This window comes from Phaseolus vulgaris, chromosome 8, assembly GCF_000499845.2.
Source record: "Phaseolus vulgaris cultivar G19833 chromosome 8, P. vulgaris v2.0, whole genome shotgun sequence".
Classification (NCBI taxonomy): domain Eukaryota; kingdom Viridiplantae; phylum Streptophyta; class Magnoliopsida; order Fabales; family Fabaceae; genus Phaseolus; species Phaseolus vulgaris.
In genome coordinates this window covers 53,376,318-53,400,614 of record NC_023752.2, presented here as the reverse complement: position 1 = coordinate 53,400,614, position 24,297 = coordinate 53,376,318, and the positions used below count along the sequence as shown (strand labels likewise).

General features: G+C 34.1%; 3 protein-coding genes across 4 annotated transcripts; all 3 read right to left on the bottom strand.

The window, feature by feature from the left end:
- Positions 1 to 169: 169 nt before the first annotated feature.
- LOC137826614 (uncharacterized) lies at positions 170 to 8,367 on the bottom strand. Its single transcript, XM_068632645.1, has 10 exons — positions 8,060 to 8,367; positions 7,888 to 7,963; positions 7,653 to 7,750; positions 7,239 to 7,340; positions 6,992 to 7,078; positions 6,624 to 6,740; positions 6,192 to 6,295; positions 5,318 to 5,457; positions 872 to 1,008; positions 170 to 764 (listed from the first exon to the last, which is right to left on the bottom strand). The coding sequence occupies exons 1-10, from the start codon at positions 8,249 to 8,251 to the stop codon at positions 615 to 617; spliced, it is 1,203 nt and encodes a 400-aa protein (XP_068488746.1). The 5' UTR covers positions 8,252 to 8,367; the 3' UTR covers positions 170 to 614.
- Positions 8,368 to 9,866: 1,499 nt separating this feature from the next.
- LOC137826612 (receptor-like cytoplasmic kinase 176) lies at positions 9,867 to 14,584 on the bottom strand. The gene is made up of 6 exons (XM_068632643.1): positions 14,087 to 14,584; positions 13,010 to 13,326; positions 12,684 to 12,819; positions 12,454 to 12,596; positions 12,253 to 12,376; positions 9,867 to 10,436 (listed from the first exon to the last, which is right to left on the bottom strand). The coding sequence occupies exons 1-6, from the start codon at positions 14,136 to 14,138 to the stop codon at positions 10,006 to 10,008; spliced, it is 1,203 nt and encodes a 400-aa protein (XP_068488744.1). The 5' UTR covers positions 14,139 to 14,584; the 3' UTR covers positions 9,867 to 10,005.
- Positions 14,585 to 16,410: 1,826 nt separating this feature from the next.
- On the bottom strand, positions 16,411 to 23,818 carry LOC137826613 (uncharacterized). 2 transcript variants are annotated; one of them, XM_068632644.1, is made up of 14 exons: positions 23,709 to 23,818; positions 23,442 to 23,624; positions 23,166 to 23,248; positions 22,688 to 22,745; positions 21,723 to 21,782; positions 21,243 to 21,372; positions 20,923 to 21,146; positions 20,690 to 20,782; positions 20,538 to 20,609; positions 19,446 to 19,478; positions 18,592 to 18,714; positions 17,673 to 17,729; positions 17,003 to 17,098; positions 16,411 to 16,902 (listed from the first exon to the last, which is right to left on the bottom strand). In XM_068632644.1, exons 2-14 carry the CDS (start codon positions 23,535 to 23,537, stop codon positions 16,855 to 16,857), a joined length of 1,173 nt encoding a protein of 390 aa, XP_068488745.1. In that variant the 5' UTR covers positions 23,538 to 23,624; positions 23,709 to 23,818; the 3' UTR covers positions 16,411 to 16,854. The 2 variants fall into 2 exon arrangements, 1 of the variants encoding a protein (XP_068488745.1); XR_011083543.1 differs by lacking the exon at positions 23,709 to 23,818 and having other exon boundaries at positions 16,572 to 16,902; positions 17,849 to 18,714; positions 23,442 to 23,684.
- Between the last annotated feature and the right edge of the window lie 479 nt (positions 23,819 to 24,297).

Here is a 24,297-nt window from a genome sequence, read left to right as displayed (position 1 = left end):
TAAGTGTTTATTGGAACAAAAAGGGCTCATACAGTTTTCTTTTACTATGTTATTATTATCATTTCCAAGTAAGTCTAACAACTTGTTCAAATTGAACAAGTGAATGACAAGAATATGTGCACAAGAATTTTCAACATTGTACATCTGAGAAAGCCAATAAAACAATTGCTAAGATATTAAAACTGATTGTCATTTAAACAATCTCATTTACAAATACAATTCAAACCAAGATAAATAGTAGTTTTAAATGTTATTTTCTTATAGGAAAGTGCATTTTACAGCAATAAGAAGTGAAACACGTAGGAAAATCTCCCTCTTGCCTTTTAGGCATAACCCTCTGCTGTTTCTTAACTTGTTGCTCTTAGTGTAGTCCATATAGATGCCATAGACTCCAACAATACTAATGTCCAAGCTCTACTTGATCCAGCAAAATTGCCAACTGATGCAGCAACAGTAAACACCTTTATCATTCATAACAAGTAATAATAGATATTATGCTCATCTTTGACTCATCAACCCTCTCACCAACTGCTTACTGCAAACTTGTTGCTTTATGACTTACAGGTATGTTGGTAACATCAAAGCCAAGAAAGAGACATTGTGCAATCAACAGCTTACTGCAAGATCAATGGGTCGGTGACCAAAGGAGTTTTCTGGAACTTGTTTCGTAGCTGACCACAAGCTGCATTTGCATCCAAACCTCTTGTATGCCGTACACTAACAGTTATTTTAGCGGCCTCCAAAGCACCAGAAAATGCTAGCACCTAACCAATTATGATTTTTAGATTAAACAACCAAAATTACGAAGATGACTCATGCCAAGAACTAAATTGTGTGTTAAAATGAACAAAAGACAAGAAAATTATCATACTGCTCTCTTGGAAGGACGCTTATACTCAGAGTCTTCTATTGGATTGAAAGGTATCAAGTTGACATGATATCCACTGCCTGCTCCATGGAGTAACTCAGCAAGTTCTGCTGCATGGTCTACCGAGTCATTGACTCCAGCTACTCGAACATAAGGCCAAGAATGTATTATAAGGATTACACCAATCTTTTTATAAGAGAAGTAAATAGTATGTATTAGAACTTTAGTGGAAAGAAATAAGTGAAATATATTTCTGAGATATTTTACAAATGTGATTACAGTCTCTATTTATAGACTGTTTTACAACCTAATTAAAGAAAGAAATAATAGGCAATGAAAGCCAGAAATAATGAGTGTTTAAAGCTGTACAAATCAAATCAAATCACTAACAAATCTGTCCTAATAAATATAAAATAGAATCTGCACTTAATTATAACATAATTCTCCTGATTATGCAACACTCCCCCTCAAGTTGGTGAATGTATATCTATCATTCCCAACTTGCAAGTAAGATCTTCGAATTGTTTTGCGGGAAGTCCCTTAGTAAACATATCTGCCAATTGGAGTCTTGAAGGGATGTACTCAGTGGCTATAAGACCATCATCCAACTTTTCTTTAATAAAGTGTCGGTCTATCTCTACGTGCTTTGTTCGATCATGTTGAACCGGATTGTGTGCAATACTGATAGCGGACTTATTATCACATGCCAAACTCATAGGAGCTTCATATTTTATTTTTAGGTCATCAAGTATGATCTTCATCCATAAGAGTTCACACACCCCTTGAGCCATGGCTCTAAATTCTGCCTCTGCACTTGATCTTGCAACTACATTTTGCTTCTTGCTCCTCCATGTCACCAGATTTCCACCCAAGAACATGCAGTAGCCTGTGGTGGATCTCCTATCAACAATCGATCCTGCATAGTCAGCATCAGTATATACTTTCATGGATAAGTTTTCCCCCTTTTTGAATAGCAATCCTTTTCCTGGAGAGGCTTTTAAGTACTGAATAATTTTATCTACTGCTTGCAAGTGTCTTTCTCTTGGATCATGCATAAATTGACTAACCACACTAACTGCATAGGCTATATCTGGCCTAGTGTGTGAAAGATAAATGAGTTTTCCCACAAGTCTTTGATATTGTGTCTTCTCCACTTTTGGGTTTTCCTCATCATTCCCAATCCTATGATTTTGCTCTATTGGCACTCCAGTGGGCTTACAACCCAACTTACCAATCTCTTTGAGAAGATCAAGGATGTATTTCCTTTGAGAAATAAAGATGCCCTGTCTCGAGTAAGCAACCTCTATCCCAAGGAAGTACTTCAGCTTCCCAAGATCCTTCATTTCAAATTGAGCAGCTAGTCTCTCCCTCAAATTTTGTTTTTCAATCTCATCATCACCTGTAATAATCATATCATCTACATAGACCAAAAGTAGAGTGAGTTTACCATTCTGAGAATGTTTTATAAACAGAGTATGGTCACCTTGGCTTTGTCGGTACCCCAAAGATACCATAGCTTGAGTAAACCTTCCAAACCAAGCACGAGGTGATTGTTTAAGACCATATAGGGCCTTCTTAAGTCTGCACGCCTTATTCCCTTCATTAACAATACCATACCCAGGTGGAATCTCCATGTATACTTCTTCCTCCAAGCTTCCATGCAAGAAGGCATTTTTAACATCAAATTGATGCATTGCCCAACCAAAGTGTGCCGCCAGGGAGAGAATAATCCTGACGGTATTCATTTTTGCCACTGGAGCAAAAGTCTCCTCATAATCGATCCCATAGGTTTGAGTGTACCCTTTTGCAACCAACCTTGCTTTATACCGATCCAGTGTGCCATCAGACTTATACTTAACTGTGTATATCCACCTACAACCCACTGCTTTCTTATCTTTTGGTCTCTCTACAATCTCCCAAGTCTCATTCCTTTCTAACGCGCTCATTTCTTCATTCATGGCTCGAATCCAGTTATCATCTTTTAAGGCTTCTTGTACCGATGTAGGGATTTTGATAGAATCAATAGCTGAAAGAAAACTCTGGTGCTGCATAGAAAGTTTTTCTGTAGACACAAATTGGGATATAGGATATTTGGCACAAGATCTTTTTTCTTTTCTCAAGGCAATAGGTAAATCATTTAGGTTAGGTTCAAAAGCAGTATTTAAGGTGTCCTCAAGAGTCTCACTGGTATGAGTTCTTACCTCCGGTTCAGACAATTGAAGTTGCTGTTCGACCAGGACGGGTTCTTGTTGCCTTCGCTGATATTGTTTTCCAAAATATTTGTCTTCATTATTCTTCTCTGGTAATGATGTTGGTGCAGGGTCTTTGTCATCCTTCCTAAGAACGAAATCCTGTAACAAAGGAAAAGGTGGCAACTCAAGGTCCTCAGCTTCTTGAATACTCTCCCCCTGAAGCTGAGAACTAGGAAAGAAAGACTCTGTTTCATGGAAGGTGACATCTTTGGAAATATAAACTTTACGACTTTGAGGATGATAACATTTGTACCCCTTTTTGTAGGGGGCATAACCGATGAAGACACATTTGATGGCACGAGGATCTAACTTACCCCGATTAGGACTATGAACATGGACAAAAGCAGGACAACCAAAGACACGATTCTGAAGACTATTCAACATGGGAATAGAAGGATAGAATGTGGTCATAACCTGAATAGGAGTAACACCCTCTAGAACCCGAGAGGGTAATCTATTAATCAAATAAGTGGCAGTCAGGACTGCTTCCCCCCAGTAAGATCTAGGAACAGATGTTTGGAAAAGTAAAGCTCGAGTAACCTCAAGGAGATGACGATTTTTCCTTTCAGCAACCCCATTTTGTTGAGGAGTGTCCACACAGGTTAATTCATGAACAACTCCATTTTCCTCAAGGAACTTGGAAAGGTTTTGGTTCACATATTCTCTTCCATTATCAGAACGCAATCTCTTAATTGAACTTTCAAATTGTGTTTGAATCATTCTGTAAAACTTTACAAACAAGTGAAAAACTTCAGACTTATCTTTCATGAGAAATAACCAAGTAACCCGAGTACAATCATCAATAAATGAAACAAACCATTTTGTACCCGAGATATTAGGAATAGGTGAAGGTCCCCATACATCTGAATGAATAAGATCAAAAGGTTTAGAACTTTTATTACCATTGGGAGGAAAAGTTGTCCGATGGTGTTTAGCAAACTGACAAACATCACAATGAAATGACTCAGCAGACACTTTTGTAAATAAAACAGGAAATAAGGACTTTAGGGTACTAAATGGAGGATGACCAAGACGTCTGTGTTGAAGCCATATCTGAGAGGATGACCAAGATTCACGACCTTGCTGAAGATTAGAAGTGTGTGCCTGTAGTCTAGCACCCTTTTTACTTTCTTCATGCTGTAAATAATATAACCCGCCCTGCTCTTTAGCAATTCCAATAGTCTTCCCCGTGACAAGATCCTGAAAAACACAATGGGAAGGGAAAAATACCACTGTACAATTTAAATCTTGGGTAATCTTTTGAATAGACAAGAGGTTATTGGATAGTTTGGGAACATGAAGCACATTTTTTAAAGGAAATGAAGGTTGAAGGTGAATGTTACCACGACCATTAATGGGGGTAGTGGAACCATTAGCAATAGTAATATATGGCTTACCGGATAAAGTAGTGTAGGATGAAAAAGAAGAGGAATGAGGTGTCATATGATCAGTAGCACCAGAGTCTATAATCCAGATATTTTCAGTACTAGAAGCATTAAAGGATAAAAAACTAGAACTCTTACCACTCATAGTAAAGGAACAATAGCTAGATGGCTTACTAAGGGAGTCCATGAGAGTTCAAAACCAACTGAGTTTTTCAGATTGGCAAAATTTGATCCTGTTCACACACACAGGAAAAAAAAATCTGCCGGAAAAATTTTCCGGTGGCGGTTTCAGGCGGCCAGCGGCGGTTTCCGGCGAGCAGTGGCAGTTCCGGCGAGCGGTGCAGTTTCCGGCGAGCGACGGCAGTGGTGGTCGGTGGTGGTCAATGGTGCAAGGTGGTGGTGGTGGTCAATGGAGAAAGGATAAGGAAAATAGAAAGTTGCAGCAATGAAGGCTGTCCAACAAATAATTGCAGCAATGAAGGCTGTCAAGGAAAATGATTACAGCAATGAAGGCTAAAAAAAAATTTGCGGAAGCAGAGTCTCCTAGATCAGGAGCTCTGATACCAAGTGGAAAGAAATAAGTGAAATATATTTCTGAGATATTTTACAAATGTGATTACAGTCTCTATTTATAGACTGTTTTACAACCTAATTAAAGAAAGAAATAATAGGCAATGAAAGCCAGAAATAATGAGTGTTTAAAGCTGTACAAATCAAATCAAATCACTAACAAATCTGTCCTAATAAATATAAAATAGAATCTGCACTTAATTATAACATAATTCTCCTGATTATGCAACAACTTTCAATACCTAAAAGTGCATATTCAAAGGAAACCCGCCTACTAGTTTGCTGAAAGTATTCTCTGCAGTCTAGCATAAGTGCATCCAGCGGGTAGGATTTTGCACTGGGAACAATTGTCTCCCTAAGTTTCTGATTAGGAGCATGTAGGCTGATACAAAACACAAAAGCAAATTCACATAATAGAATATATATAATACGTGCATAAAAAAGAATCCATTAAAAGGCTACCTGAAATTATACACAAGCACAAAATAATGCTATACTCTGGCCACAAATCCAAAATAACTGACAACAAGTTCTTTTGTTTTTTTTTTTAAAGCAGGTGGGGAAGATATCAGTTTAGCAATCCGGAGCATTCTAGAAAAAAAAGAAAATGATAAAAAGAGAAATGCCATTTTAAAGTTTATATCTTCAACTAACTTAATAGAAAGTGCATTTGCAACATTCTAGTAATGCCTGTGGTTGAGCTGCTGCAAAATTAGTTTCTGGAGAAAATTATGAAATAATGGAATGAAAGATACATACATAGACTGATGAAAGTTCAAATTTTATCCCCAACTTTGAGGATGTTACGAAGTTGCATTGACTAACACCTGATAATATGAAAATTCAAGATGCAGAACGAAAAATTTCTTAACCAAGGACATGAGGTAATTTATATCTGTTTTGTCTCAATGAACCTGACACATCACTTTCACCTATCAGCCAAAAGAAAAGACTGCAGCAAATTATAATCATAAAGGGAGCCAATTACAGTGTCTGGCTGGCAACCTAAAGATCTGAATACTGGTACAAATGCCATTTTGCTACATGACATCTAGCTTAGCATGAAGAGTCAAATTAATGGCAAGTCGATATTTTATTCATATCAAAGGTAATTACCTCACAGCTAAGGTAGATTGAAGTTTTTGAGAAGCAAGTTTCTTTATTGTGTTTGGAACACCCACAGTGGAGATGGTTATCATTCTTTGCCCAATTTGCACATCCTAAAAGAAACACGTTAAAGCATACTTAAAAGAAAAACTTATAATAATACTTTATCACAATACAATGAAATATAGAAAGTGCAACAAGGACAAACATTATGCAGACAGTGTGATTTCTTGACGTTTTGAAGGAGAGAGCAATTTATGTATATAAATTTGCACTTGTATTGAAGATAAATTGCATATGCATTCATATGTGGAGTCTTCATAAAATATATTATTAAATAAATACATGAAAGTTTGATCTCTCAATCTCGTAGAACATTGTTACAACTTACAATTTCAAGTAAGCCTTTCGAAGGAAATAATGCGACATATATTTATTCACCTTATTCAAGCAACGGTGTGCCTCAAGTACTGCTTTCAGATTTAACATTGGTTCACCCATTCCCATGAACACTACATTTGACACCCTATGCTTGAAGACCTCCTCAATGGCCAAGACCTGTTCACATAAGATAACTTAATCCCTGTCTTCCAGAAAACCAAGTGAAGCTTGTTTCAGAACATTAACAACCCTAAACAAAAGCCTCTTATCTTTACTTGATACATTCTTTTTACCTTCTCTTCTCTTGTACAATCTCTTTAAATTAATCACAGAAGCCCTAGGATTCTATCTGACTATCTCATCAACCATGCAGGTAATCTAACATCAAACTGCTTTAACGGACAAACATGGATGGATATGACACAAACCTGTTCAACGATTTCATGTCTCTGAAGATTCCTTGAAAACCCCCCTTTTCCAGTGGCACAAAAAGAGCAGCGTAAAGGGCAACCAACCTAATATCCAAACAACAGATGGCAATAACAACATAATGGAAACATCAGCACTTAATTATCACATAAACAAAAATTAGGTTCCAGATCAACTGTACAAATACCCCCGGAAAGAGGGAAAACACCAGCTAATTATTTAATTATTTAGGAACCAGTGAAACACCTGTGATGAGACACATGCCGTGAGGCGACTCAAACCTGTATCACCCATAACTGGAATGCCAACAGTTTCAATCAATCTATTGTCCTCCAACTTTAACAACAACTGCAAAATCAAATGCCAAGCCAACCCGAAAAAGTGTAAGAAGCCAAGAGAAACCCCATAATCAAATTCCTCAAAGAGCATGTCAATATCCTACTTTTGCAAGTACCAAGTATAATACATCATCAAAAGAAAAAAAAAAAGCTACTGTCAAAACAATTCAGAGCTAGACCACAAAACCAGCATTTCATTATCAAGTGGACATCTTGAAACATAAAATGACCACTAAAACAACAAGAAACCATCAAAATATATAAAAACGAAACCACAACCGCAATTTAAAATGTTTTGTTCAATTATGATTACACTCCTTACCTTAACAGTTCCATCAGCTGCAGTTACAGTTTCGAAAATAGGAGACCGCCCCACCTTCCATCCAGCATCTTCAAGGGTATTCCTAAAACCCTGAGGCACTGCAATGCAAGAAAACCATAACACACCATAATGAAATGTTAAGTCTAAAAAAACATGAAAAGAGACCAAAATATATACAAAAGGGAATGAATAAAAAATAAATACAAAAAATAGTAAAATCAATAAATAAACCCACACTGAGTGAAACCCTTAATTTCTCTAATCTTCCTCTGGTATAAGAAATGATGAAGCTGCTTGCCCCTGTAGGCTTCCTGCAAAAAATGAACCAAAAAATGAGAAATTAAAATTACATTTCATTGTCTTTTACGTTTTGGTCCAATTAAATTGAAAAAAGATGATAAATTTACCTGACCGAAGTTAAGGGCAAGCTGTTGCAGCTCCTTCTCGGACAAACCAAGGAGAGCCTGAGACTGGGAGTCCGTACGTGGGGACAAGGATGCACACACCTTGGACGTTAAATAAGGTTGCACCTGCGTGCGAGATGGAGGTCGCACCGCACGTGCGAGTGGCATGGAGCAATTCTGAATTAGCGCCAGCATTGGATTGGAGTGTAGTTCAATCTTCCTTCTCTTCTTTCAGTCTTTGCTTTGGCATGAGATGAGAGGAAGATAATGAAAACTCGTAAAATGAAGAAGGAAAGAGAAGAACAAAAAAATAGTTTCACTTAAAACCTTATTCAACCTTAAACCCTTACTTTCTGTTTTTTTTTTAAAATAATAATTAAAATTATAATGATAAAACAAACACAAAACAAAAACCTTTTCCAACCATTGTTTTCGAGTATTGTTTAGGAATGATTATTTTTTTATAAAAAACTATTTTCTTGACAAAAAATCTTATAGAGTTACTTTGAATTTTGGACTTATATTTTACCTTGTTTTTTTTTTTTGTTATTTAAGTTCGTTTTATTTGTTATTGATGCTATAATATGTATTGAAATTATAATAGGTAATGTGTGAGAATGAGAAGAATAAAAAGTTGAATTTTTGTTTGGTATGGGAGGAAAAGAAAAAGAAAAAAAAAGCGTAAGGATAGAAAAGAAGGCCAAAACAAATGAGAAATAGAATAAAATAAATATATTTGGTTAAATAAAGAGGTAAAAGGGAGATTTTTTTTAAATACAATAGAAGTTGATAATTATTTATTTTTATAAATATATATAATCAATTATGCCTTTTTTAGAGTGATTTTGTATACAAATTAAAGGGAAATAAATTATATTAAATGCGTGATAATTTTTTTTAATATTTTTAGCTTTTTTTTTTCAATTTTTACGAAGAAAATGAAAGGTGTGAGACTTACATTTTGTTTCTTCATTTCTCCTTTTTTTTACTCTTCCCTTAGTCTTTCTCTTTTTCTTCATTGTTACAAATTCCTCCCATGTAAATAATTCATATATGGTAATTACTTTTCATTTTAATCTTTTTTATTTATATAAAAAACTAAAAACTTATTATTATTATTATTATTGAACGTGAATGTCATTAATATTTTTTTTTTCTGTATAACATTTATTCAACAATTAAAAAACATACATTGATTATATTTTCATGTTTGAATCATTCCCTTTTCTCTCTTCTATTATAGGTTATTGAAATTATTTAAAAAAATCTCTTAACAATTTTTTTTCAATCAAAATGACCTTTAAAACCTAATTAAATTTTATTTATTTATTTTTGCTATAAATTATTTTAAGAAAATTAAAGTGTTCAATAGTAATGAGTATATTTCATCAAACAGAAAAACCATTTTACTTTGGAAAAACTTTATATACTTGTTACAGTAAATTCTAAGTTAAAAGTCACTTTTTTTAGAAAAAATAGTAATATTTTACTGTTTTGTTTATAATTTTATGATAATTGAATTATTTAATTTTGTTCTTAAGAAATGGTTGAACATACTCATATGTTTCCTTATAAGATTATGTTCAACATTATTCTGAAAGAGCAAAATTTTAATGAATTAGTTATGATTCAATAATAATAGATAACTATACATATTATGATGATATGATATCATAATTTTATAATACATGTTATAAAATTTGGATATGGAACCACTTTGAGAGGAGATATTATGTTTGTTCATATCCTTGAAAGTGCATTGCAGCCATGAATATTCCATATCAATACCATGCTTAAAAAAACACCAATGTGAAAATTTTAATATTATTACTGAATCAACAACTGTACAATAATCAGAAATCTTAAGACAAGTTTAAGTTCATCATGATATACATACATACAATTACCAACTCGAGCAAAATCAGATAACATGAAAACAACATTCACTTTCACTTCTTTGTTGTTTCATGTTGTTTACCTCTATGTAGTCTGTAGCCACTGCTGCTTGAGCTATGACCACTCCTTCTCACAGTTTGATAATGATAGCTTCCCACCCCTGCAACAGCTTTATCACCAGAATCCTGAAGTTCCTCCAATGTTCTCACCACTTCATCCATTTTTGGTCTAAATCTTGGTTCCACAGAGAGACATTGAATGGCAAGGTTGGATACTTTCATAGCAGTGCGCATAGAGTATTGGCCTTCAATGCGAGCATCCATGACTTGGAAGATCCTACGTTTGTTGCTGAGGTATGGTTTGGCCCATTCAATTAGATTGTGCTCCCCACCTGGCCTGTTGCTGTCAAGAGCACGTTTGCCAGACATAATTTCAAGCAGAACAACCCCAAAACTGTATACATCACTCTTCTTTGTCAAGTGACCTTCACAAAAAGACAAGACCAAGGACTCAGCTTTGATTCTAATTAAACACTTTAAGAGACTTCAAATGCATTGTTTGATTATGCATGGTGTTCTAGTGATGACTTAGGATCTGTTTGAATATATTTTTGTAGAATAAGAAAAGCTGAAATAAATTCTTTTATAAACTACAAAAAATAGTTTTTCAAGAAAATAGTATAAGAAAACTTTTACAAGTTAATTTATACATTAACTAATTTTAGTTTTTTGAAATTTATTTCATTATTTCTTCTAATTTTTCTCTCTCCAAGTGTTTATAGAAAAGATTATTTAAGCAAACTTTCAGGGAGATTTGACATCAATGAGTCATACCAAACTCATAAGAGATTATGATACCACTTTCAATTCAAAACCTTAAGACGATATGTTTGTGGATCTTTTTCCTTCTATTGTTTCAACTTTCTAATTTCTACATGTGAAACTCAAACTCAAACTTCAATTTCTAACATGTAGCATGGAGACTTCAAAATAATAACCCTGTTCATCTCATATGGGAGACGTAATCATAAGATACTTTGAATATAATAATTCTGTTCATGGAATACTCATGTTAGATATGTATTTTTTGGACACTTAGACACTTAGAATACTTCTAACTGTATTTGGAAAACAAGAAAGAGACAAGAGCGGGGAGTCAATTCTGATACTTCAAAATAATAATTTTGTTCATAGTACACTCATGTCATACACTTTATGGATACTCAGAAGTTAGATTACTTGTAACTGCATTTTGAATGCTTAAAAAATGACAAGTACTGGGATACGACTTTGATACTTCAAAACACTTTGAATACTTCGAAATAAGAATAGAGGTCATGGCATAGTCATGTGGGATGGTATTCGTCAGACAATTTTTGTGGACACTTAGAAGTCAGAAAACTTCTACCTGCAGTTTGAGTACTTCAAAATGACAAGAAGTGGACTCAACCCTAATACTTCAAAGCACTTTGAATACTTCAAAATAATAATCATGTTAATGTCATAGTTAATTGTGAGACAATTTATGGAAATTTTTACAGCTTCTAACTGCTTTTTATAATATTTTTACTAGTTTTAAACTTCTGTAGGAACACAGATGAGATTATCATTAGATGTAAGCTCATCTTTCAGTCAATTCTATCTTTTGAGTTAAGATTTGTGCTTTATTTCAATTAATACTATTAGCATACCTTGTATACTGGTCGCATTGTGCACTATGTTTTTAAAAATTCTTGTGTTCATATCACATCATATCCACGTGACCTTGTGCCATACCTTATTTGTTCATGCCTTTTAGGCACAGAAGTCTGTGTTTATGAAAGTGAATGGATTGTACAGTGTATCTTTGGGAGATCTCTGAATTTCAGTTAGCATAGCAAAATGCCATAGCCAATTTCACCCTGCTAGTTTGTGAACAAGTTAATTGCTTTTAGGACATGACTTGCACTAAAAAATTTGATGGTATATCATTTTCTAATCAGTCAACTGATGATAGATGTTACCAAAAATTCAAAGAGCCTAGAGGCATAGAATAGAACCTCTAGGCCCAAATTCTAGTCCAGTAGTAAATTGCAAGATGTGATTGGGAGATCAAATGTGCGGCAGTGGGAAAATTTTGTTTGCTAATGAAGGGGAAAAAAGAAGTTAAAAAGCTCCACCGTCGTTTGGAAAAGAACAAATAAAGGTTTCTTCTTTCTTGTAATCTATTACATGATTGGTGCACAATAATTTAGAAGACAGGATTATATTATATGTAAAGAAGTTTGTATGACCAATTAAAGTGCTCATAAGCTGACCAACCTGTGGCAATATATTCAGGAGCAGCATAGCCATATGTGCCCATTACCCTTGTAGAGACATGGCTTTTATCACCTGCTGGTCCATCCTTTGCCAAGCCAAAATCAGAAAGTTTTGCGTTGTAATTCTGTCATCAACAAAAACGAATGTTGGAAAAGAGAGTATTATGATTAGTAAAATATAAGTTCAATGAGATTTGCTTACTGAATCAAGCAGGATATTTGAAGCTTTGAAGTCTCGATATATCACTTTTGCTTCATCGCTATGAAGATATGCAAGACCCTTAGCAGCATCAAGAGCAACCTTCATTCGGATGTTCCAAGAAAGTGGTTGAAAATAAGAAGCTCCTGTCCCAAAAAATAGTACATTGTTGAGAGATTGAGGTGTTTAAGGACTAAACAATGTCACACAAAGGAGAGAAATCAATAACTTACTCCTAAATAAATGGTTATCCAAACTTCCCTTGGTCAAAAACTCATACACCAAAAGCCTTTGGTCATCCTCTAAGCAGTAACCAATCAGTTTCACAAGATTAGGATGATGCAGCTGCCCCAGGTAGTTGATTTCTGTCTATAGCACAAGGCTAATTAATTGCAAACCAAGAAAATCATCTAAAATATTAATGTTTGCTACATGTATCCAAAGGAGGAATTCCATCAAACTAATTTGGTATTTCCCAGAGCATTAAAACTGTATCTTAAATTCTGAGGCTTCAAGCAAAGTTCCAAATTACAAATAAGCCCTACTAAGTGACACTCACCAACCATTCACTGTGTCCCTGCAGACCTTCTTGGTTTAGCCTCTTCACAGCAATGACCAATCCAGTCCCTGGTCTAACTGGTGCAAGTGACTGCTCATCAATCCACCCCTTAAAAACACAACCAAACCCTCCTTCACCCACCACACTATCCGGACGAAAGTTTCTTGTAGCAATTTTTAGCTCACCAAAGGTGAAGCTCTTCATATTTGAAGACTTCAAGATCTCACCCTCTGTCCGTGGAGTTGGAGGCACGGAGGGAGTGGAGATCTTGCCACTTAAGCCATCCTCTTCTGTGTTACCATCCTTTGAGCTCAAACCTGCCCATGTCAAAACAAAAACAGGGTCCATTTTTCAGACCATAAATAAACATTCAAATCTAGTAACAAACAAACATGGAGAAGACAACAATTTTCCTACCAATTATACACTGCACTGTTTGGTTAGAGCATTAAAACATCCAACACTTCAGAAGCTACATAAACTTATTTCACTAAGCACGACAAGGGTTGAAGATTTTAAACTCTAATTCTCGCCCTAGATTTCATCTTAACAACTGAAACAAAGCAAGTTAAATCGAAGACAGTGGGAAAATCCTGACAAGAGGATTTGCTCATCCAATGCTCCAAAATTAAAAAAATCAAAAATTCATTTTTTTTTACTATTTCCACAATCCTTTGTAAGAAACCAACTATACGGTTCCAGTTACTGTTTATTTTCATCTACTCTTGCAGCCTTCACCAAATCCTACATGACAGCAAAACTACCCAGCAAGCACAAAAAACCAATTAAAGCAAGTCTCCCCTTGTGTTGTGATTTGTGAATCATACTTCAAAAACAGACAAAAATGTCCGAAAATTGTTTTCCTCTTCCACACATGAAGCTGCCAAAACTATCATCCACGTTTCAAAGTGCCCACAAACCATATTTTATCAAAAAGAACAGCAAAAATACAAAGACAACAGTTAGTTAAGTCAATCAAACTCTAAAGGAATCCAAACAAGCTGATCAACCCAAAAAGTTGAAGCAAAGGGGGAGGCGGAGAAGGCTAAAAGCAACACATGCAAGAATGTTGATTACCGTTGCGTGGAGGGCTCTCTGCTTTGATCTTGGCACTCAAGCAGCACCCCATGAAGAGAGAACTGGTGAAGAACACAGAAGCTAGAGAGAGAGAGAGAGAGAGGGTAGTAAATAAGTAACAAGTTGAAGTTCTGGAAAGTGGTGCAGATGAAAGATGATGATGGTGAAGCAAAATGAAAAGATGAGAGAGCCCGTGAAAAGGAGAAAAACAAGAATGCAAGTGTGAAAGGAACGCTATTTCCACATGAAGGTTAGCTGTCAACCGCGGATTTAACCGCCCTATTCAATGCAATGGCTTCCAGTTCCTAAGGATTGTGGGTGTGTGAATGTGAACGCCTTAGGAGTGATCTTGGAAACTTCATGCTTTTGACTTTTGACCATTTGGAGGGACAAAACAAAAACCACAACTGGGTTGACCTGATGCTGCTGCACTTTCCTTACATTAGATTATACCAGTGGAACATGATGTCATCACAAATATTATCAATACATTTTTTTTTCTTTAAATAAGAGATTAGATAGAACCACTTTAATAAGTCACAAAATCACGAGCATCCATGACAGAATTCAAGATCATTAAAACAACTTCTATCAGTTAATTTAACCTTATAAACTGTAAAATTATTTTATCCATTTTTTAATGTTTCTTACTTAATAAGTTCTGTACTTTTAGTAAATTTTTAATTCATAAAAAACATGTCATAAACTGATAAAGGGTGTGCTGTTGTTATTGCTCTTCTTGTCCCTTGTCATATATGAATTTATTGATTCCATGGTTTGCCTTTTTTATTTTCGGCCTTGGTGGGACCCATAGCTCCAACCTTATCTTTGCATGGTCTCAACCGTTAGATTTATATAATATATATACAAGAGAGAGAGAGACAGAGAGGCAGAGAGATGGTTGTGAAAGTTCAAAGCTTTTTATAACCCAAAAGACCATTCAATGTCTGGTGGATGCTATTGTTGACTAATATCACTCATAAGAATAAGTTGGAAACACACAATTGATGGTGTGAAAACATTTGATTTTTTTAAGGTAATATGGATATGATTCAAGAGCATCACAACTTTTTATGCTGAAAATGCAAATTTTCAGGCAAAAAGGTTAGAGTTAGATATATGTTCGGGGTTTGGACAGAGAAAAAAAGAGGCTTTTTTGACTAAAACTATTGCAAAACTTACCATAGCATTTGTCTTTTCCTGAATTTAAATATTGAATCTTTTTCCTTATATAACTCAGCAATAACCCATTAATGTGTATGGTGTTTGTTTTCTCTGTTATTTTGACCAAACAAATGAAAGAGCTGGAAGGTGGAGAAGGAAGTGAATGTTGGTAGTTTAGTATTATGATATTGACAAAAGTTGGTGTAGATGATCAAGGGTTGACATTGAGCATATTAAGAAACCATATTTGGTGATGGCATTTGGCATGGAGTGAGAGGACCTTATGCTGGAGCCAATCATGATAAAACATTAAAAAGTGCCAAAAATCTTACTATATTTTCCACTTGCTTGGACAGTAAGGAGTGAGGACCAAACTCTGAATTTTCAATTAATGTGGTCATAGATGGCAATCCCTGGTCTACCATAGTAGTACTGTAGTAGCAAGTAGCAGTGGTGTAGGCATGAAGTGATTCAGACTCACTGCCCACACTTCCATGCCACACTACACCACACCATTGACTTTCATATCAATCTACTTATATCTCTGCAAGACACATTACTTTATTCAGTTTTGTGTAAGCACTTGTTACCAAAAGTTTTTTTTTTTCCTTAAGGTGGAACAAATCACACTCTAAGAAATTAACTGAGAAACAAATTTTAATTTTCAATGTGAACTATGATATTAATTGATATAATCAAGTTTTTTTTTTATAAAGTAAGACATTTTATGAACTTAATTTAAATAAATTGTAAGGGTAGGAAAACATACATGTATTGAATAAGATATTTCCCTTTCTTTGTATTTAATAATTTGACATTAACTTCATTGATTGTTAATATGACTAAATTTATTGAACGAAATGTGAACACAGGAATAAACAATGGTGTACGCAAATGTTACATTATATTTTAACGTTAAAATTAAAGTCACGTTCTAAAACAATCAAACAAAACACTAGTATAATAAAATATTTTTGAGTAAGTTTCAATTATTGATTGGAATTGAATAATTTGACGTGTAAAAATAATATTTTTCTTCTTATATTTAATTAAAAACGTTAAAACCTAACAAGTTGGCACCCTTGGTTGTCATGTAGATGCTAAAAATGAGAACAAAATCCCAAGTGTTAATAAAAAAGGGGAGAAATGGAAGAAAAATAGAAAAGAACAAAGAATTCAAAATAAAATAGTGCAATTCAGGTCATATACGTAGTACAATTTCATCTGCTAGTGCTATCTGCTTCTGATTATCTCATTGTCTCAAACAAGTCATAATAAATCCACAAGTTTCTTAATCTATGAAAGCTGGAAAAATACCAAATTTGAGCAGATCTGTAAATAATAAATATCAATCTCCATCAAAGTTATTGAAAGTCTATCACAGCAAAGAGAAAAGTTACTGAATTTCTACTTCAGATCCAACATCTGACTTTTAACTCAATTTGAGATTTTGAATGCTGTAAAGTGATCTTCCTAGAGTTTGTCTGCAAATGTGAAGCTTAGGTATGCCTTACTGTACAATCTATGAGAAGGGTAGGGCTTGAGAGTAAGTTGGCCAAAAGGCAATGCAAAGTGGCATGAGAATGATGACATGATCCACATTTTTAACCTACTAGAGCTTCATCATCCAACATCTCCACTACAGGAGCATACTGCAAAGTGAACCAACAAGGTCCATGAACAAACAAACATACACAGATAAAAAAGCAACAGTCACAAAGCAAAGAAACTCCAATAGATTCATATACGGACCTCATCATTCTCCTCAAAATATATCCCATCACCAGCACTGCCCTGCTGAAACTCCCACCCTAGACTGCTCTCCAACAGCTCCTTAAATTTCCTTGTCTGCAAGAACAGGGAGATTGCAATTTCCTCTTCACAAATAATCAAATACATAGTACCTAGCAAGCAGCAAATGCTGCAAGTCTGCAACCAATTTTATAGCAGACAAAATAAAGCAAAAGCATAGACAGTCATTATAGACTTGGCATTATACTCTACAGTCCAAACCCTGTCGCATGATAATCTCAAATTAGAACATGCATGTGTTTAAGGTGATTAGAATTGTTACTCCCTAAATATTGACAAGAGATTGTTCATAGAGGCAATTATACATATCACATCAACAAGTTTTCAGCCTAAAAATTCATATAAATAATATGGAGGACCAACATATCCAGGAAACTTTTTTTCTTCGAAAATTTCAAAATCTATCCATCAAATATTGTATTCCTGCATATTTCAAGCACGTGCAGCGCGCGCTACTTGAAGTCACTTTATTCTAATACTTTTTTTACCCTTCACTTTTTCTTTTTCTTCTTTTAAAACATCAATGCTTTATTATGTGGCAGGTTAGGGTAGGGAGGGTGGAATATCAATAATATCACATTGTATGAAAACATGAGTTCCATGCTCGTACCCATTTTAAAAGATCTCCATCAATAACCGACCCATCTAGCAATGATGAAAAGAAGTCCTGCAATTCCAAAACAATCAAAAGGAATAAGTTGCAATTGAGCTCAGGAAAGCATGTAAAATCAATTTTCTGTAATGGTAAAGTAATATTCAATTAGTATTAGCAGAAAGAGACAATACTTTGGGCAACTAGTCCACAAGAATCAAAGGCCTCCTCAAAATAAAACCTGCCTTGTAAGGAGGATAGCTGAATCATAGAACAAGAATGGGGAATTTTCTTCTAGTGCCATTTACCCTGACCAAGGCTCCCTTGAAAATTTTTTAGAAGTTAGAGTTCTCACAAAAACATCTGTATATTTTATCATTCTGACATCTTGTGGTAGCCTTACAAAATATGTCTGTTTGTTCTAAGAATGCGTTAATTGTGTTATTCTGGAAACAGGGATGCTGATGCCAGTAGGAAGGATGGATAAGCTTAAATCTGGAGAATTTGATTTTCAGTTAGGAAAGGAAACTGCATTCTGAAAAACCTACATTATTCTTACAAAAATTATGAGGTTGTTTTTCTGATTTACACCTTGGAATGAGTTGCTTATGTAACAGTTTTGGGTATAAGGGCACTAACTACTAAAAAGACAAAAGGATGATCAGAAAGTGGAGGCAATATCAACTAGAGGAAAAAAATGTGCAATCTAAGATGCTAACCATTATACATCAAATATCTGAAATGAACTTCTAACATCTACATTGAAGATTGACTAGTGTTTTTTTATGCTAAAATGACGAGTTTTAGAATTTCAGGATCTTAAAATCCATAACTGACCAGAATATGTGCCAATCCAGCTACTTAGAATTAATAAAGGTAGGTCAGAGTAAAAAATTAATTTTTCATATGACTATTGAGTAATCATCAGTGAACATACCTTGCAAACATGGTGCAAAAAGCTATCAGCAGAAATCAAAGAATCATCCAACAGTGTGGATCCTGTATCCATGTGATCATTTTGTAGTCCGTATTTTAGTTGATTATGGATGACTTTTATGAACTGCAAGAATCCGCAATGTAATAGAAATGAGTTCGGCAAGAGAAGATGATCGGAAAACGAGAAAGCAGGCAAGGTACATGAATTTTAGACCAACTTTAAAGTATTAACGAAGACATCTCAAATATACCAGAAATTTAAAAAACCATGGATTCCTGATAAAAAAGAAATCCAATCAAATTGATGTACATAATGATAAAGACAGGATCCTAAATAAAAAGTTATATATTACAAATAGTCAAAGAAGAACCCTAAACTAGAAATTATAAACTATCTCAAACAACTAACACATTAAACTTATGGACTATAATATAATTCATATTATTTGCTGCCTCAATTGAATTACTTTGTAGATTTTTTTTTGTTCTGATAAGTACAGTCCACCCATTTAAATATCACCAGACCTGCCAAACACTTCTCCCTTATTTCTAGGACTACATATAGTCTGCTAAACGGAACTTTATTTTAGTTCCCCTGCTTTCACACCCCAAACCACAAAAGTGTGAAGGTGAAAATTCTGATTTCCAAACATTGAAATGAGTTTGACAAATAATACAAGATTCAAGATCGTGACTCATTTTTTTAATGAACAATCAGTAGTTTGCAGTTCCAAGACTACATTCAGAAGTCAGAACAGCTAAAACTAAGGATGAATTTAACAGCATTCCAAGGATTAATGCTACTGTTTTGTGCTAAAGGTAACAAAAATAAGAAAAGTATATTAAAAAGTTCACCTTTGTGAATAGTTGAGTTCGTGTGCGGAAAGGCTGCAAAAGAGCATACAAAGTCATGCAAACATAATAACAAATTATATATCTATGAAATCATACAACTTCAAATTGATTTGTACCTATGCAATCCAACACTACATATCTTACCAAAACCAACAAGGGTGGTCTTCTATCCATATCCAATTAGTTTATCCTATTTAATGTGGGACTCCTAACACATAACCGACGCTCTACCACCATAAAATGTCCTAAGAAAGAAGCAAAAAGTGTTCATGGGAAAAATATTGCAGAAATCTCCATAAAAAAGAATAGAAAATGATGTCTCTTGTTATGTTACTTTCTGGCTAGAAGCACAAATCTCAAAAGATGAGGAACCCTCTGGCAAATGATGCAAAGGAAAAATGGTAAAGCCCATAGAATCCAAGTTAGAATAAAGAACTTAACAAACTGACCCACCAAGTTGAAAGACCAAACAAGCATCCAAGAAAACATAAATACTCATTGAATATAGAGTAACAGGCATTAAGCAGATGTCATTGAGCCACTTCACTTAAGGCGTAAGCTGTTAATAAAATAATCAAGAACCCAATAACGAGTTTATTAACTCAAAAGATGAATGTTAGAGGTTCACACACACACATATATCACTTGTACTAAGTCAATTGAACAGCAGATTAATGAAAATCATAATGGTTAACAACTTAACTATTGTGTTTAATTAAATATAGACATCTCATACAGTTTGAAAGTTTGATTAAACAGCTTTGATATATTCAACATCAGCAATTCAATATGTTTATTTTTTGAGGTGGAAAAGCAGATTGTTAGAGATGTAATATAAAACCATTCCCCTGCTTTCACCCAACAGCTAAACATGTTATCCACCCTTCAAGCCCAAAGGGCTTCACGTAACGGTGTATGTTAGAGATGCAATATAAAACCACTTGCATGCCTTCACCTAACTGCTTGAAATCTTTGGGATAGTTGGTTTACGGATCATGACACAGACAAGTATCTGAATAAGACAGAAACTCCACAGTCCAGGCAGAGAGTATATGCATGCATTATTCAGTCTGGTTGAAAAGTAATGCTTACTGCTTCAGTGCAGCCAAACAAAAGGCTAACTAATGACTTCCATTGGAGAAATGCTTCTAGCGATTGGCCCATCTGCACCATTGCAAAATGTCACATTGGATAGAACAAAAGTCAACAAAATATATAAAGAAAATACGTTTCATCCACAATACCAAAAAGACAACAAATGCAAACTGCAGTTCTCCAAGAAGCATGTCTTCAGAACCTCCATAATCTTTTGCCAGTAAAGTTTCTAACAATTGTGTCTGAGAAGGTACACAAAAAAAGTGCACAAATCAGCAAACAATAATATGTAAAATTTCAGGGTAAGAGAATTGATTATAGTAAGCCTTTTATAACAATTACTTTTCAGGGACCAAACATTCAGCAGTGTGTGTATACCAACCTTGTCAAGATTTAAAGAAGTAAGTTCCTGCCCACTAATACCCTTGCATTTAACAACACGTGGAATTGAGGTATAATAACATCCTTTCCTATGAGACTTGCCAACAGATGATGCAGAATTACCAACCTCCAGCTGCTTCTCTGGTGCTTCTTCCAATGGGATTTTAGTAGTGTTTCTAACAATCTCATTTTCACATTCAACAGTAATTTCACCTCCAATTGGTTCTGATTCATAAAATCAATATTAACAATATAATACAAGATCAAATTATCAATGAAGTGTTTAATACACAGAACACATCAGTCATGTAAATGGCATACCAAGCCGTTCAATGACACTCTTTGTGATAAAATTAGATAATTGTTTCCAATCTTCATAACGGCTAAGATTGTAAGGCCCAAGTTGTCTGTCAAATTCCAAATTTTTAACAGCTTGACTGTATCTTTCTTCCTAAATGATAAACAGATAAAACAGAATAAATATGTGCCATAAAATGAAGAGCATGGAATAAAAAGAAATGAAAGCAGAAAAATTGTTTCCTTGGTAAGTTGTGGCTGATATATAAACACAAACACAAATTAGCACTAATTTGACAGAGTTTTAGGGGATACTCCACATTTTCTACAAAATGCACAAACCCTGTGAAGGAAATTCACTAAAATTATAGTTTTCCAAATATTTTTCTCACGATAAGCCAATTTGACTAACAGGATGTAAACTACATCAATCATGACATTTTGCTGCATTACAGACATGTTATGTTAATTATATCTATGTTAAAATTTTAACCAAACACATACCTCTTCCTCATAAACTTTGACTAACCTTTCCTCTCGTTGATCCCATTTACGAACAATTACCTGCATGGTCATGACACCAAAAACCACATAATCACCATCACATTTTTCTTATATTTTTTGGAAATACATAGTAACCACAAACAGGGTTAAACAGATGAGCATTGATAAATAGATTAAGTATTTCTCCTTGATTCTCAGTGATACTGTTCTAATGCCTTTTTTATAGGAGTGTCTTTGTTAGATTTACAGAGAAATTAACCTGTTGTGTTGCATGTTTCTCGTTCTTAATCTTTTATTCGCCTTTCTTCAAGGTCTTGATTGCTTTGGATAATTCCCAGCTCCCACATTTATAACTCTATCTTCATTTTTAGATATCAGTTTACTTATAATGAAGATGGTTAAAGTGCACTTACACCCCAAAATTATTGAAAGACAGAACGATGTACAAGTAAGAAAATAATTCCTCACCAAGAAGGCAATAACTGTATGTAATAGTTTTAACTTCACCATCATTCAGCAAGGAAATAGAGTCACAGTTAAACTTCTAGCTCAATTAACAGGAAATGTTTACGTCACTTTACCTTCTTCATAAAACTAGTATTGGTATTATTCAAAACTAATTCATTTCTCAATTTTTTAAGCTTTGACGTATCATGGACATTTTCCAATAGGCCAGTACAAAAATAATGAACTAATGTCCTGGAGAATCTATCAAAAAACCATAGCAAAAATCAATGTCATCAAAAAGAAAAAAAAAATATTTAAAAGCTAAGCATACAGATTACACCCCGTCTCAACTGTGATTCCATTGTCAAATAATAAGTACGAACAGTAATTACATCATTAAGATATGGGGCCAATCGTGATTTTTAACTATAAAAAATATTCGACCAAAGCTCTGTCGAACCAAGATTAATGTAAATTTCATTCAACTATTTTAGAAACCGAATTTTTTCTTTTCATACCTCTGAAGGGCCAGCATCAATGAAGAATCCAACAATTGGTGAGAACACTTTTCCATCTCTGCATGAATCCCCCAAAAGAAAAATTCAATGCACCAAATAATTTGAAAAATCATGAATTTAAAACTATCAATTCTAGCAACTGACAGAAACAGTGACGTCTTATGCTCAAAACATTATATGGTCAGCAAACATGATAATAGAGAGACCATATGAAAGAGATAAATCATTTCAAATACTATGGTCCAAGGTTATTTCCCAAAAAATACACTTTGCCACAGTATATAAGATTGAAAGGACACTAATACTCACAGAAAAGACAAGAACACCCACCACTCTTATCTTTGCCTTTTAATCTACTAATAGGCTCCCCAATATATCCACAGGGGAAACATAGGATTTCGCAGGAATAAAAAGAACTAAACAAAAGAGTGATGTGAGTTAAAAACTAGGCCTGGATAACTGGGCAAGATGATCAAACCTGCTTGATGAACTATAGTACACAAAGTGAGTGCCAGGAGGGATCATCTTAATACCCTTAAAAGCAGGTCCCACAGAGAACATCTACGAAACGAAAAACAGAAGAAAAATAATGTCAGATTATCAGTGTGAAACAAATATCAAATAAAGGTTGGACTTTTATTTTAGCTTTCCACCCCACGAATTTCAAATTTTATTTTCAGATGCCATGATGACAGCATTGAAATAAAAAGACAACAACTTGGTAATCCAGAAAATAATGAAAGAATATAAGTACCTGAGTATCGATGGCGACCATAGTGTACTGAGGAACATCGAGGAAGAGAAGAGTGACACCGTGCTTGACAAGCTCTAACGCTTTTTCAGAATCCATAGATTGGAGGGAAATTAACAAGTTACAGTATCAATTTCGAGATGTTGGGGTTCTGTGGTAATGGCAGTAGAAGCAGAGAGTGCTGTGCTGCAACAAAGAATAGCTAAGAAATGAGAACTATGTTCTAGAGGCGATTGATAAGAAATTAAAATATAAAATAAGCTAAATTACCTTTATAATAAATTTGCTTCAATTTAATTATTCCCATGTTATAAGTACAACCTTTGTTATGCAACGTTTAAAGCAAACTCCAACAATGTCTCTTTGGATGACAATGTTCTAAAAATCTACGCATATAGAAAAGTTTAATATTTTATAATAAACCATCTTGTTTCTTAAGAAATTTTAAAAAAATATGGAAATTTCAAAATAATTGTAGGTATCATATGAAAAGTAATAATTTGAGTTTTTTTTTATATTTTTCATATTTTCTTTTTATCTTATTTAGTTTGAGATATTGTTAACTTATTTTTAATTTTAAAAAGATGTCAAAATTTTAAAAACTCATAAAAATAATGTAATTATTTAAAATAATAAAATTTTAAATCTTATTTTAAAAAATATTAATAATTTGAAATATTGTTATATTTAATTTTTTTATCTTTTCTTACATTTAAAAATCAAGTCGAAAGGTAAAACTGAAAAGAATGACAAAAGGTTAAATGTAGAAAATATGTATATAAATAAATAATATTATAAATAATTACTATAGCAAAATCCATAAAAATAAGACCCAAATTAATAGGTGTATATTTAAAAA